General features: G+C 29.6%; 1 protein-coding gene across 5 annotated transcripts in view; it reads right to left on the reverse strand.

Moving 5' to 3' along the window:
* Positions 1-15,872, reverse strand: part of LOC122628281 (zinc transporter ZIP1-like) — a 23,051-nt gene extending 7,179 nt beyond the window's left edge. Inside the window, exons 1-7 of one of the 5 annotated variants that reach the window (XM_043810417.1) lie at positions 15,757-15,872; positions 8,165-8,414; positions 7,609-7,776; positions 6,843-7,004; positions 6,506-6,667; positions 6,013-6,220; positions 5,539-5,665 (exon numbers count right to left, since the gene is read on the reverse strand). In XM_043810417.1, coding sequence (XP_043666352.1) covers positions 5,539-5,665; positions 6,013-6,220; positions 6,506-6,667; positions 6,843-7,004; positions 7,609-7,776; positions 8,165-8,349 — 1,012 coding nt within the window. In that variant the 5' untranslated portion in view covers positions 8,350-8,414; positions 15,757-15,872. Of the gene's footprint in view, positions 1,264-5,538; positions 5,666-6,012; positions 6,221-6,505; positions 6,668-6,842; positions 7,005-7,608; positions 7,777-8,164; positions 8,415-9,833; positions 10,056-10,180; positions 10,360-15,281; positions 15,725-15,756 lie in introns of those variants that run through there. The other 4 variants (XM_043810415.1, XM_043810416.1, XM_043810418.1 and 1 more) reach the window with 4 other exon arrangements.
* Between the last annotated feature and the right edge of the window lie 790 nt (positions 15,873-16,662).

The following is a 16,662-nucleotide window of genomic DNA, read 5'->3' on the forward strand; positions in this document are numbered from 1 at the left end:
GAAATTTCGTCCTGCATCGTCCAACCATCAGAGGTAACATACCCAATATAAGCGATCCGAATCCAAGACCGATCATGGCACCGATTTTTGCCATCAAAAGAATCGAAGACGTAGTCGTAGTCTCTTCCATCTTTTTCTTTTTTTCTCTTTTCCCTCACGGTTTGAAAAGGATCATAGAACTCAACGAACGTTCGACCGTTGTGTCTGGATTGCGTCTAATGTCCACCGTTATTTTCTGAATAACATCATTTTCCACTTATCATAATATATTCACTGAAATATTTCACATCGAACACATCATCGATAGTTAAATTCTCATCATCGTGACTTTGACATGAATCGTTCTCCCGAAAATGACACTCTTCCTTCCTGGATATTATTACACATATGTTAGCCGTCTCCAACTGGAAATACGATCGCAAATACAATCGAGAGTATTCCGCGAACTACACCGGCTACCCACTTTCACCCAAAGCACTCGTGCTAAACGCGACGTTGATATTTAACTGGACCGTAGTTAGTAGTAGTAGGAGTAGTAGTAGTAACAGTACTATACAACGATGATCGGTCCAACGTGTCTCGTTTCTGATCGAAACTAACACAAAAGAAGAATTTGTTGATCTCAACAGCATCGCCAATAATTTCTTGGATTTTAGTTAAATCGAAGTGATAATAGATATATACATATATACAATGTACACACACACACATATATGTATATATAAAGTTTGACGTTAGATAAGAAACGACAAATCGAGAAAGAACTTCATCGTTCTGATATCAGATATTATTCTCAAAATTGTTAGATATGCGATTGCGATTTATTTAATGGAGAACACGAAGAGGACGAGGACGAAGAAGATGAAGAAGAAAGACACGAAGAAACGTAAGTCGTTCCACGCGGCACGGCGTCGAACCGGACACTCAGGGTCTGGATAGGGACGTCGTTGGTCATTCGTATCCCCTCGCATCTTACATAGTCCCTCCGAACCGTTTCCTGCCCCCCTCTCTTTCTTCTCTCCCCGCTCTAACTCTGAGGATCCCCACCACGTTCTCGCTCTATCCGCCACCTTCTCTCTCACCGTCTCTTTCTCTCATTCTCTCCCGAGTTCCCGATGCATTCGTACTACGTGCATACGAACTCTCCCCTCTATTTTCCTTTATCCATATACAGGGTGAGTCAATAATATTATTTGTCAAGAGAAGTGACTCCTTAATGTATTCACCTTACGTTGAAATTATTTGTATGTGTACATTGTTTTTAATACGTTATGTAAATCATGTTTTATTCATTTATTTATTGTTTTATTCCATTTGGTTGTAATTATTATATTTATTTATATATATATATGTATATATTTACACATATAAATATGTTTAAGTTTATACTTTGGCTATAATTGTAGTATATATATTTTATTTAAATATTTCGTTTGATCAAGTCATGTTATCAAAATTGTATACACATATTCCATACATTTTTCTTTAATGTTTAAATCAACAATGAAATATCGATTATCTTATAATGTCGATTTCAGCGAACTTTTATATCTCACGTTTGATTCATTGTATCTTTTTCTTTTTTTTATACTTATTTCGTGATAATCACGTAAAAAGAAAGAAAAGAGCGAGTGTGGTATGTGTATATATGCGCAATCGCTTCAATGCATCACCTTTCACGCGTGCTACGCGTGAAACCGGACTCTTTTTGGTATTTTAAACATTCGAATTCGAGAAGCGTTTCTTTCATTTCTTCAGCATGAATCGTATTTCATTTGCCTTTCGTAAGTTTCGCGTTTGAATTTAAAAAATTTGTTGCTGCGTAAATAAAGATAAACGTTTTCTTTCTTTCCCTCCTTCCTTCTCTCCCTTTCTCTCACTTTTTCTCTATGTTGTGTTGATGTTTAATTGGCCTTATTCGTGATACGAAGTTGATGTCCTATTGTTTTCAACACATGAATCGTTATCACGTTATGTTTACCAGACACAAATCAATGAATAATCCTCTCGTGTTATAGCAGTTTTCATTTATTCTTAGAAACACGTATCTCCGTCTTCACATTACTTCGTAAACGTTTTAGAAAATCAATATGAATTGTTTAAACATTTGAAAGTTTCGAGTAATAATTGTAAAAAATTAAACAGAAAAAACTCAGATATATAATATATACATACATAAATTATACATATTATATAATATCATATCTATAAATGAAACATTTTGTGTATATATATATGTGTGTGTATGTATGTGTACGTGCGCGTATGTGCGTGCACATTTGTAAAATTCTTTTAAAAGAAATATTACTTCGTTGTATTTGCTTCTTCTTTCTTTCTCTTCCTGTCTCTCTCTCTCTCTCTCTCTCTCTCTCTCTCTCTCTCTCTCTCTCTCTCTCTCTCTCTCTCTCTCAAACTTTCTTTAATTTCGTTTTAAAAGGTCACGAACGGGATTTTCGCGAGTTAGTATGTACATATGTATGTGTATATAATTACATAGATACGTACTTACTTACGTACGTTGCAAGTAAATCGGTCGAGCTGACGGACGGGTGAAGGTCGTTTCACAGTGAAAGGCACACCGGCATCATTCGCCAGTATAACGCCATCCAAACGCGATGGCGAATCACCGGTGCGGAGAAAAAGTAAAAAAAAAGTACGGAATACCATCGTGCTATAAAACGTTCGTTACCTTCCTCTACAATAACATACACTTCCGCAGTATTCCTTGCTATTGCAGTTGCTTTAGTAACCCTTTCGATTAATTAGCAAACGGAATTCTTTTGTTTCGAATCTTGTTTCAGTTATGCTCGGCGTGATTCTGACTCATACGACGTAACATTAATCTTTATTTTACTTATTATCATCGTAGTTATCCACTTTTAGAATCGATATTCTTGTTTTTTTTTCCTTTTTCCCTCCCCCTTAAACCGTTAACTGATCGAAATATTCATATATTCATATTGATCATTTATTTTACGAAATACATATTGTATTAATTAATACAAATGCTGATCAAATAAATAGACGAATAAATAAATTATTCAATCGTGAAATGAAGAATTTTTTTTTTTGGAGGATGTGGAGGGTGAGTTAAGTACAGGATGGGTCGCAGGAGTTCCTAAACTTTCTAGATGATCTTAAAAATCAATCACTCTTTTTCGAAACTTTTCAGGCTAACCTTCTTTTTCAGATTGCAAAACTACAAGCATAACTCCAACTTTAGAAAGTCAGGAAAAGGAGCGATTGGTTTTTAAAATCGTTTGTGAAGAACATTTGACCCACCTAGGAACTTTTGTAATCCATTCTGTACAATGGCTTTTTTTTGTAAATGAAGTGAAAATCTAATGATTTATTTATTATTTTATCAGGAAAGAAATTAGATTCGCGTGGCGAGTTAACACATCCTTTCCCGGTTAACAGGTTAAAAGCAATATAAATTTTATTTTATTTTATTATTATTTTTTCTTTTTAATTTTCATAAAATGTACGTTAATATATATCTTAAATCTTTATAATGAAGCTCACGGTTCGTAAGCGTAGAACTTTCTACTTTATGGCCTACGTACTTACGAGATAGAAATTGTATGAAGAATTCGAAATGAAATGATTATCTTAGATCGCGTCAATGAGATAGTCCGAGTTCTTTCGTGCATCTAACGTTCGTATTAGAGTTTTATGTATATAGTTAGTTAGTTATGCATATCGCGCCTTAAATCTTACGTGTCGTCGTTCGAGATTATTTACAATGTAAATATTCGTCATTATCGTTTTTCTTAAACGTGTTAGATAACCATAGGCGTATTCATGTGAAATATCGTTATTGGATATCTATCTCCAAAATAAAAATATTTAGATATATGAAACATTGTAATAATAACAGTAACAACAACAACAACAAGAAAAAAAAGAAGAGAATATTTTGATGTATATAATTAATTTCGTGGGATGTTTAATACAGGAAGCCGCCTATGTATTCGTCAAGGAGACAAATTCGAGAAGTCTGTGTTCGTTAAAACGCGAACGAATATTGGTGGTTGGCGACCCACGTTCACTTTCATCGGAGATAATAGCGGAAGGAGTTGAGTGTTCCCGTAAATTCAACGAAGCGACCATTTTCTTTTTATGTCTCTAACATCGATGTGGTGAGCATAAACATAATACTTTTATTACTTTTTATTATTTTTCTAATTTAGTCTTCATGTTTAATTATATATTCATATTTATGGTGTATATTTATATATAATTTATATATATTATATTATATTATACATATATATATATATATATATATATATATATATATACACATAATTTATTATTCGATAAAATTGATTTGATGAGAATACGTATATACACACAGATATATACAGATATATTATACGTTACTTACGTACATCACGTACCAATTAAAATTAAATACTTAGAGAAGAAAATACTGTTGACCCCTTGGTCAAATACAAAGTACTACAATAATCTCGTAACACTTTATATAAGGTGCTAAAACGAATGAATCAAATCAGCTGATATAAATCAGCGGGAAGAACAATTGACGATTCTTCTTTCATTCACTTACCATTCAATGAGAGTAAGATCGTGAAGAAGGCAGCATTCCCTTTAAAGTTTAAAACGACCATACCCAGTTACGTTGTAGAGTATGTTATATGTACGTTAACGAAATGCATATATTCCGTATAGTGTAATACGATCTGATTTCGAATTCATGAGAGCAACATACGTTCAAGTACGTATCGAATCTCACATTTATAATCGGTCATTAATCGGATTACACGTGTACCTACTCACGTGTGTAAACTTTCTTAGGAAGTAGTCATGATTAATCATCGTCGTAGTTTGAATTTACTTGAAGTACAAATAATATGTATCCAAATATGTATATTCTTTTAATGTCGAACGTTGGCCTCAATGATCCTGACCAGTTAAACACGTGTGTATGTTTGTGTTTTTGTAAGTGTACTATCGTGAAAATTTATTTTCTCTGACTGATAAGTGACTCTTGACCAGTAATTAATTACATACTGACAATCGATAATAGATGTTGAGAAAAAATGGAAAAAGAACAAAATGCGATAAAATTTCTACTACACGTTCTCGCGACAGTCACGAGTTTTGATTAAATAGTAGAATTCAGATTAAAACGGAAATTTATTGATTTGTAATTATGGATTCGGAGTAATATATATATATACACACACACATTATATCTCTAATCAAGTACATATATACTGAATCTTACGTTGATTTCAAGTTGATTTTTCTTTTTCGAAAGAGAAACTAATTATATAATTAAATGACAGCTACTAACTTTAAGGTATATTTAATTATATGTCATGGTTTCTACTCTGGTTAATTATTAAACGTTTTGCTTCGTATGTTGTATAGGTCGTTAGAGTAATCTTCCAGTGTTATGTACCGTGTATGAAAATTATCGAGTAAAAGTTGTGTTTCTTTTCGCAAATTTATTTATAATATTATTTTAAATAGTAAATATATCTTTAGAAATAAATATCATGTACTTACTTAACATTTGTAGTCCAAACATTACGAGAAAGCCGACGAGTATTGATAAATATTGACGAAGGCCAGAACGATGTTCTTGTAAAATTTCGAAGAAAACGACGTAGAGAAGTGTGCCAGATGCAAGACCCTGTCACATTAAAAAGAAATATGTTTAAGAAGTATTCATTTTTAAAGATTAGAATTGTTCACAATCTTAAATTAAAAAAAAAAAAAAAAGAAAAAGAATTATTTTATCAACACAGTGTGCTAAAAATTACTAGACGGAAAAAATTTTTAGATGAAAAATTATCGGAATAAAAAATTACTAGATGGAAAAGTAAATGGACTTGAGCTATTTATAGGTGATTTAAAAAATCGATTGAATAATTGGTTTTTATAATCAACTTATAATAAAAAATGTATAATAAACTTTTGTTTCACTGCATACGATGCAACGTTGCAAAATGCATCATGCAATTATAGATTTCAACGAACCTGTAAAATTACTGCTAGAGGTCCACTTGCAGCTGCACTTTCTCCGCCAACAAGTATTATTCCTATTCCAATACCTAAGGGTGAAACTACAGCGAATGTGCAAACATAGATTATCGATAAGTAACGTCGCGTCCTAGCTGCAGTTAGTTCGACCCCTATACAAAATGCTATAACGAATTTGTGAGCTGCCACTGCAGCGAACATGTACCTGAAAAGCAGGATTAATTACTAATCTAACTAAATCTACTCTAAAAATTAATTAAAAATTTTTTAATATATTTTTCTCTACGTTTATACTATGTTATGTAACATTAATGTTAATTTTTTATGAATGATATTTTGATATTTCAAAAATTACGTTTATAATGTTATGTTATGTTTCGAAACAAATCGTTAAATCAGTATTAACGTATTATCTTGTGTTACAGTTAGAAATCGTCGAAGCATAATTATTTATTTATAATATACAAAGTTGTTTCTTGATTATACTTACCAGACATAACTTTCAGAACTTTCTAAACCAATAGCAAGTCCTTCAAATAATTCATGCACGGACAAACCAAGTACTATCAGTAATCCTCGAAGTGAACTTATCATGAAGTCATCTTCGACGTCTATTATCTCGGGTAAATGATGAGAATGACCATGACCATTTCTGCGTGACAAAAACAACGAGTTGAGTTTTGCATTTACTTTATGTGTAATCATTTTTTCTTTTTATTTTATTTAAAATAGAATCGAAAATTATCTATGAAATCGTTAAGTGAAAGTAAATAATTAGAATATCATTATAAAATATAGATATGAAATAGATGAGAAAGAAAACTTACGCATGAGAGTGTCCGTTCGTATAAGAAGATACTATTTGACCATTTTCTACAAGTTCGTTTGTACTACGATTCATGTCCGTTTTAATGTCTTTTTCTTTTTTCGACTTTCTCTTTCTTAAATGTGTATGCACCAATTCTTCGACCAGATACATAATGAAGAATCTACAAAGTAAATAGTAGTAAGTAGTATTTCTATAAGCAGTCATTTTAAGTAGTATTTCTGTCAGTAGTCATCACATTTAAAAAGTATCATATTAAAAAAGAAATACGGCTGAATATATACTAAAATATATCGAATAAAAGATGAAATAAAAGTTTCTACATGGCAAATTCTGCGAATTCCTAAGATTTAAAAAATCAATCATTTCTCTTCGAGATTTTTTAGGCTTGTAGTTTTATAAGGTAGTTTTACAATTTGAAAAAAAAGATTAGCCTAAAGAGTCTCAAAAAAAGTAATTAATTGAAAAAAAATCATCTAAGGACTTTTAGTTCATTGTGTATAATGAATAATAATACTAAAATATTAGATAGAAGAAAGAAATACTAAAAAAAAAATATATATATATATATAATACTAATTACAAGTGATCTTACAAATTATTACAAAAACATATATTCATTTATTATACGCTTACTTCCCGTAAAAAATAAAATTTTTTTCTTTTTTTAATTCTTTCAATTTTTATCACAAGCCATGTATAACTCATCTACAATAATTTATGTAAATCGAAGTAGCTATAAATTACGTTGACGGATCGTAACATACCCACAGCACGTTAATATCTCAGCCAATGAGAATGTAAGGTTTGGTAATGTTCCTTCCGCTATAAGATTTTCAACACCTTCGGAGACTTCCGGTATCATATGAAGAAACGTCGTACAGAAAAGTATTCCTCCACCGAAACCAAGAAGCAAAGCCACTAATTGCGTTGATCTATACATTGTAAATTCAATGATGAACGATTAAGGAAAATCATTAATATACATTCGTATTTTTATTCGATTTCATAAAATCGAAGAATCTTTATTTGTTAACTGGCGAACCAATGTCTGTGTAAACAGTTTTTAATTTTGCATCGATAAGAATATTTACGAAATGAGAACGTTTTCACATTTGTCTCTTATTCTCTTTTTTCCGTAACGTTGTTAAATAGGAAATCTAATAAATTAGCTACTGACAGATATGTAATATCATATATTAAATTTTGTGTTGAATTCATACGATTTTAGAAAATATTCCGATCAATTTTCATGAAATCATCAACAAAAAAAAAAATAAGTGAAAATAGTTGATAAGATTTGATTAAATTATTTTTACTCACCTTGGATTTTGAATATTTCCTGAAGTATTCCATTTTAACCATTTAGCCAATTGCATTGGAAATAGTCCCATGAAAGTACTGACGGAACATAGTACTATCATAGTTACTGCCTTAGCTATTAATACTTTTTGAGGATCAACATCGTTTGTAACGTGTTCGTCGTGATCGCTATCGTGGTCAGCCATTTTTTTCAATGATCCTTAAATTTTCTTGATTTTAATATCCTTTTCCTCAACGAGAAATATTGTTACTGTAAAATTATATAAAAAATATATTTTATATGAATTATGTATAAGATATTATATTAAATTTTCAAGTAAAATAACGATAATAAATTTATATATATATTTTTAAAGAATGTAAATAATTTGCGGAGGGCCATATTTTAGTATATAAACTTGTAATTTCACGATCCATCGAAATTACATTCGTCGAATTCATTTCTCGTTGGTATTTCGTTGTAGACTATAATATTCTACGTCAACAAAATTGCATTATGTATAATATTTCTCTTAAGAGCTGTCAGTACCATAACGTGTCTAATCTTTATCTGTAACTTAATAACAACTCCTTGTCTCTGTCACGTTTTCAACGTCTTGACAAAAAAGAATTCGTAATTATATGTCGTTATATTAAGATTTATGTATCTTTATTACGTGGACGATTTAAAAAAATTTTTTCAGATGTTAATCGATGATATGATATAATTTCTTTTTTACTACGAGGTATTATTTATTGCACTTGAATGAGATTCCAATCGTGTGTGCATTTCTTGACGTAATCGGAAATATTTCATCTTTGTTTAAGAACGATCAATATTATGAATTATCAAATTAAAATATTCAATTTAATTCAACGTGAAAAAATTAATAAAATATTTTTTTCTTTTTCATTTCATTAATAACCAAATGAATTGTATACTATTATAAGATTACGAAATTGCTTACATATAATAAGAAAGTTCTTTTATAGTGTTAGTACTAATGGAATTTGCTTAGAAGTATAAAATTTCTTCGACGTCTGCAAAGATTTTTCAACCTATTTTTAGTGAAGAATTTTTCAACGACGTAGATCACCGATTATTAAAAAAAAATTCCTATTTCAGTCTTTTAAAAAAACAATAAAAACAGAAAAATAATAATAAAATAAAATAGAAAATAAAAACGCCGCTACTTTCTGTCAAATATTTTTATGACATTTTCTTTGCAAAAAATTTCGAAACGATTAGTTGCATCAATATTACATGTACAGTACAATCAAAAATCCCAAAAAATTGTCTCTCTTCTCTCTCTCTCTCTCTCTCTCTCTCTCTCTCTCTCTCTCTCATACTCATTGGCGGGTTTATCTTTCAAGTGGTTCGAGACATTACAAATTTTTGACACGCCTATGAATTGTGGCACTATTAAAATAAATCAATTATTCAAAATTTATATTTTCAAGCTCCAATTGTATATGATGAAGTGAAAAATATATAGTCCAAAATTCAATTATACTGATATAATAATAATTGTAGTAGTAAAATAATAATAAAAAATATAGAAATAAAATGATATATATATATATATATATATATATATATATATAAAACAGTTACCAAATATTTATTAAATGAAAAATTTATTATATAATATAAATTCATATTATCGTAAGGAGAGAATCTCTGTCTTACGAGATCCAAAGCGATCATCTGTGCGTAAATCCACCACTGTACTTTTCTCTCTTTCTCTCTCTCTCTCTCTCTCTCTCTCTCTCTTTCTCACACACACATTTCTTCTATCTTCGTTTTCACTTTTTGACAGAATATGCATAAAGTTCTTGTTATTCTACGCCATTGAACGTGACACACTGTTAACTTTTGCACTTGATTTTCAGTCATATATATGTTTAACTACTTGTCAGTTCTGAGAGACAATGCGCTAAATGGATAATCTTTTATAATCAATGGTATATATATATATATATATATATATATATATATATATATAAAAGATGATATACACTTCGATATTGCCTTACGTGATCTTTACAATCGTCTTTGCCGTCGTCGTCGACTTTGTCGCGATAACGGCCCCCCCGAATAGAAACGCGGCTGGTGTTGCTTTAAGTCCCGACCACACGTGTGCAACATCGTTTAGAACGTTGTCTCTTTATATAAGCTTCCTACGTATACGTACATATGCATCTATGTATATGTACATAAAACGAATACAATTTCTCAAGTACTCGAAGCACGATAGCGATCGTATTTTAATTTAAATGGGTTATAAAACAATTATTTTTTATTTAATTTTACAAGAAGCTTGGTCTAATAGAAAACAAGTAGATCGATTAAAAAAATAAATAAAGAAAGAAAAAATAAAAAAATGAAGATAAAAATAAAAAATAAACCAACAGAAAAATACAAGATCGGCATAATCGTCTTTTTATTATTCTGTATCATCGGCAATATTTTTGTGCGTTTTAAATTATTATATTATATATGTATGTGAGACGGTGATTATGTGAATGTGATATATTTTCCATTTTAAAATATATTTTGACATTTCGATTTGAATTATTTAAACATTTTTTTTTTTTTATATATATATATAATGACGAGGATAAAAAGATAAATAAGTATATTTATTCTTGAGAAAAAAGAAAACATAATTCTCTTTTATGTAAAATTTCAAAATTAAGAATAACGCGCGAGAAAAAAAATATATTTTTTTAAATATCTGAAATAACAGAACACGTTCTTATGTTGGAGATATCTTTATATGTTTGATTGCGTTGTAAAAATTGAAAGAAGGAAAAAAGTAAAAACAATAGTAATCGAAAAAAATTAACATCGTGACTGTTATTATTTTCTTCTTTTTACGTTTCATTTAATGCTTGGATAGTCAAGTGTTTATCTGGTTTCTTTCTTTTTTCTTTTTTATTAAAGTTTTTTTTTTATTTTTATTTTTTTTTAAGTTAATTTATTACATCCAGTTATATATTCGAAAGGAATGGGATCGTTCAGATAAATTCGATTGTGATCTTTCGTAAAAGTGACTCGTATAGTATACATACTTATGTATGCATGCGTATATACGTAGGCGAGAAATGAATCACTCGTACGTGAGTGGAATATCAATATAAATACATGTATATAGATGTGTATAATCGTACTAGCAGGATATAGAATTAGCAAGAGATATATATCTTCAATTAAGATCTCCAATTTCCATGATGATTTTTCAAGAAATAATTCACCATTGATCCAATGATAGTTTTTATTCGATCACCAAGATTTATCGATCAATTTAGGCATTGTGATCGTTATGTAACATTTTTCCTCCAGTATTTCATACAGTGCAATTGATAATTTGAATTATATATACTTGAACATTTTTATTGTTTATAACATATATGCGATTGTTTCCTCATTGTTTTTCCAATTTTTAAGACTTTTATTAGGCTAGTATCTAAACGGAAGGCATTTAAAATGACGTATGTGCATATTACAGGAGAGATGAAAAGTTCCTAAATAATTTAAAGTAAATTACTCTTTTTCAATCTTTCAGTTAAAACAAGCTGATAGTTTTATTTGGCAGACTTTGTACAAAGTATCTATGTACACTTATGCTTAATTTAAATAGATAATTAATTTTCTGGAAAAAAAAGGAATTATCGCTACCGGCTTAAGTAAATTACAAGAAACTGATCTTCTCTTATGTAAAAAAAAAAAAAAAAAAAAAAAGAGAGAGAGAGAGAAAAGGAGGAAAAAAGAAGAAAAATAAGCACAACAAATGACGAGATATAAAATATAAGATCATTGCTTCAGAGTATGTTTAGATTCTTCTTCCTTTTGACATGTAAATTTTTCTCGAGTATCCTAACGAAATGACGTCAGTTTATGACGTCTCTATTCAATTCGTTCGCGGAAAAAATCGTGGTAAACGCGAAGATCTAAATAAGATAAGAGAGGGAGCCGTTGATAATTCTGCAATACCGATATCGAAGAATTCGAATGCAGTGAAAGTACTACTTACGTATTGCACGTGCCTTCAATGGGGAGAAAAAAAAAACTATTTACGGAGAGAAGGGAGAATGACTTTTGTATAGCCTAAGGCATACTCGATGACATCCATCTATGTATATATGTACTAAGTCTTAGCAGACACAAAAGATTTCCTCATTGAAAATGTACGTATTCATATAACAAATATTTCTGTTCATCATTCTTGTTGCGTTAGCACAGCTGCTTCCACCTCTTCCGTTAATTTTTTTTATTTTATTGTCTTCGACACTTTCCTCTAAGAATGTATCATATTAAACAGAGAGCTTTCCTCGAATATGAAACACACACCTTAGACGACCGCACGTGTTGAATTTTTGTTTCCTCTTATTATCACATTCGATGAACGTATTTTAAATCATATGTGGATGTACGCGTGTATTTATAGAAGTGTTCCTTAAAACTTTTAAGCTTCACGTATCCCTTGGAATATGGTTATGTAACTGATGTACACTTTATATGTAGATGCTTATATATACATATATATGCACATATTAAATTCTGTTTTCATAAACTATACACAGAGTATTATAAAACTTTTACCAATACTTTAGGACTCTAGGAGCGTATCAATGAGATTTTTCTTTTACTTTTCTTCTTTCTTTTTTTAAGCTCTCACGGCATATCCTCTAAAAGTTTTTACAAACTTGGAAAAGAACTGGATCTATATTCAACTGAAAGCTTTGTATTATTTCAAACAATTTCTTAATAATCAATAGTATCTATCGTTATTTCGAATTTTCAGCTAAAAAAAGATAATGTTTCATTGAAATAATTTATATATGTAATTATCCATTTACATAAAATCCATTACTAGATTCTTTTTTTCCTGAAGAGATTAAAAAATACATTAAATTTCCATTAGATAGACAAAATAGGAAACAGAAAAATCCTATCCGATTTAAAATAAGGTAGATAGATAATTATTATATAGTATTTTTTCGGTCTTTTAAAAAAGAAGGAGGGTACATTCATTTAGGTTTAATTCTTCATTTGTATCGATGATTTGAAACGCATAAAATATGAGGAAACTTTCTATGATGCAATGACGTATTTGCGTAGTATAAAGCGAGTTTAGAATTACTACCAAAATTTGCTATGTGTAGAGCTATTTTTTTTTCCTTTCCAGTTAAATTTATGTTGGTGCGATAAAAGGAATGTGTTATCATTATACGACTTTGCGACTCTCATAATCGTGTTTTTCCTTTTTCTTTTTTCATTCTTATGCATCGTTTTAAACATGTTTTATTTTATAAAAGAAATTCAAATATTTTTATTTTACATTTTTAATTTCATATATTAATATACGTGGAAAGATAAAAAAATTCGTAGACTTGTAGTTTTACATTGCGAAATAAAAATTAGTCTAAAATATTGTGCTAAAAAAGAATAATTGTCTCTTAAAATCATCTATATATTTTCAATCCATCTAATAACTTCGAAAAAGTTCTACCTGATAAAACTTTTTTGATCCACTCTGTTTATATGTACTTTATTAGATTTTTTTTTATATTTATGTACTATTTATATGTATATTTATATTAGATCTTTTTTATATTTATATATTATTTTTATTTTTATTCAGTATTATTTATCTTATCGTAGTTTTTTGATAGGCAGGATAACAATGCATAATTATATTCACTGAATTCATAATAATTCATTCACATACACAAACATATACCTATCTTTTTGTTAGCTTATGAGTAGGAACATGTGAAGCATGACAATGTCAAGAACTTACTGAAACGATGAGGAAACGTGTATCAAATTATTGAAGATAATGTAACTATAATGATAAGCACGTAAATTAACAAAAAAGTGAAATATTAAGTATGATAATAAATTGTTTAACTTTAGAATGTAAACAATTAATTTTAACTTATGAGTTGTCTTGATTATTCTGTCCAGTATTAACGATGATCGATCCATCGAGTTGATCTATCATAGTGATTGTTTTCTAGTCGTTAAATTTATGATCACATGCATATATTTTAATTTTAAAAGAAATTATATTTTTTTCACGCATAATTGCTGATACCTATAACTATTTTATATTTACTATTTTTTATATCATACAAATAAGAAATTGCATTAAGTGCCTCTATTTTTTGTTTTTCATTTCTTTTCTTAAAAATAATTACTGATATTTTTAATCATATTCTATATTGCGTTTAATGATACATCGTCACCAAAAGAAAACAATTTTTTAAGTACATTTAAATGTACTTATACATGCATTTTTTTAGTTGCAGCTGTTAAGTATTTGTTGATTGATAATTTTAAAAATTCTTTAGGAATCTTTGGGCCATCTACAAATCTACAATTATCTTTGGCCATCTCTGTACTATATATATATATTTTTTTTTTGACATTTTGCATACAAATTGCAGACTCAACAATTGATCTGATTTGATTATGCTGATATAAGAGTTTACATTTCAAAAATAATCACCTGCATTTTCTATTATATGTGTATATATTTACATACACATGTATAGTATATGAATGAACAAAATGAACATTGAAAAAAATAGTAGAGTATATACATGAAAACATGAAAACGAGTACGAAATGATATATGACATATTTATCCTCTTACAAACAGTGCAAATAAAATTTTGACACATATTTTGACAAGAAAATGAAGAATTTGTACGTGCAAATTCGATGAATCATTTTAAAGATACGTAATGTATACATAATTGCGATATATATACAATATATCACAAACAATTCTCTTTCTTCGGTTTAAAAAAAGAAAAACTGTTCCGGGTGAAAAAATTAAACAAAAAACAAAAATATTGTCCTAAAATAAAAAAGAAAGCATTTTTATCAACAAAGAACGCATTCGTATTACGAATGATTTCTTCATATATAATCAAAAGATAATAATATATCTCTGATGATTAAGTTAAATGAGATACAATATATATATATATATATATATATATAAACATACATAAACAAATACATCCATATTATTATCGCTAATCACAAAGAAAAAAACAATATCTTAACAAAACTTAACGCATATACGAACACAAAAATAATAGATGAATATTTATCACTCACATCTATAATAGATCACTATTCTGGTATTGATGTCGATGATATTGGTGGTAATAGTAGAAGAAGAAGAACCAATAAGAAAACACAAAAGTCGTAATAACTCTATAATATAACTCAAGTTGTTTACAATATCAGCGATGACCCATGTCAAGAGAAATAGAAATAGCAATAGCAATGTAATGAGATAGAATAAAAACTTATATGTAGGTCTATATGCGGATAAATATACACGCACGCGCACACACACACATATATATATATATATTTATATATATACTTTAAATATATATATATATAAATATATAATATTAAGTATGATTGACCTTATCGATCGAAAACTACATATATATTTCTATATCTAATCGTAATAAGAATGGTAAAAGAGCTACTGACGGATGAATCGCGGTATCGACCGACACGGACGAGATCGAGAGACGAAGTAAACGCTTACGCGTCTTGTATATGCTTGCTCGCTTACTTGCTCGTTCGTTCGCTCGCTCGATCACTTGATCGTTCACAACACTTGCGGAGTTCCCAAGATCGGCCGAGGACGACCAGCCTGCCTTAACTCACTACTTCTGTTCTCTCCTGTTCGCTTCTCTTCTTTTCGAAAGAGAAGTCCTCGCTAGTAGAGAGTTCGAGTTTGATCGTGTGTGACGTATATTCTCACGTTTCTTTTCAACGATGACGACGACGACAACGACAACCCCTCTCTCCCCTCCTCCTTCCCCTAACCACCTCACCTTTTCCCCACATTGTAATTTTTTTCTTTCCTCTTTTACTTCCTTCTCTTTCTTTCTCTCTTTCTACTTCTTTCATCCACCATGAAGATGGGGGAGAGGGAGTAGAAGGAAGAAGAAGAACTATTTGGGATTCCCCGAGTCACGAGGATGATGATGATCACCATGCACACACATTACGTTCGCCTTTAATGTCGGGGAATTCACCACTAGCTTGCTCTTTAAGTAGAATCGAATATTTCTATACTCGAGTAGACGTAACACCCCAGTCACGACTTTCTACGTGACGAAAGGTGGACGAGTTTGACCTGTGTATGTTTCGTTTTTTAGATCGTGGGAGAGGATTGTTCTATATTGTTTCTTCTTTCCTTTTCTTGCTTTCCTTTTTTCCTTTCTTTTCTTTTCTTTTCTTTCTTTCTTTTTTTTTTTGTTTAATTGTTATGGCGAAAATACTTTTGTCCTTCTTTTTGACGTAAAAGTTTATTCTTTGTAATGTAACTTTTTGATCGTCTTTATAGCAAAAAAATTTTTAAGTATCGATTCATTTTTTCGATGAGATATAATGATATAAAATAAATATGTGCGTATATAAATAATATTAGATTTTGTTTAAAGTATCCTTTGAAATCGTAACAAATGGATCG

The sequence above is a fragment of the Vespula pensylvanica genome, chromosome 4, assembly GCF_014466175.1.
Source record: "Vespula pensylvanica isolate Volc-1 chromosome 4, ASM1446617v1, whole genome shotgun sequence".
NCBI lineage: Eukaryota > Metazoa > Arthropoda > Insecta > Hymenoptera > Vespidae > Vespula > Vespula pensylvanica.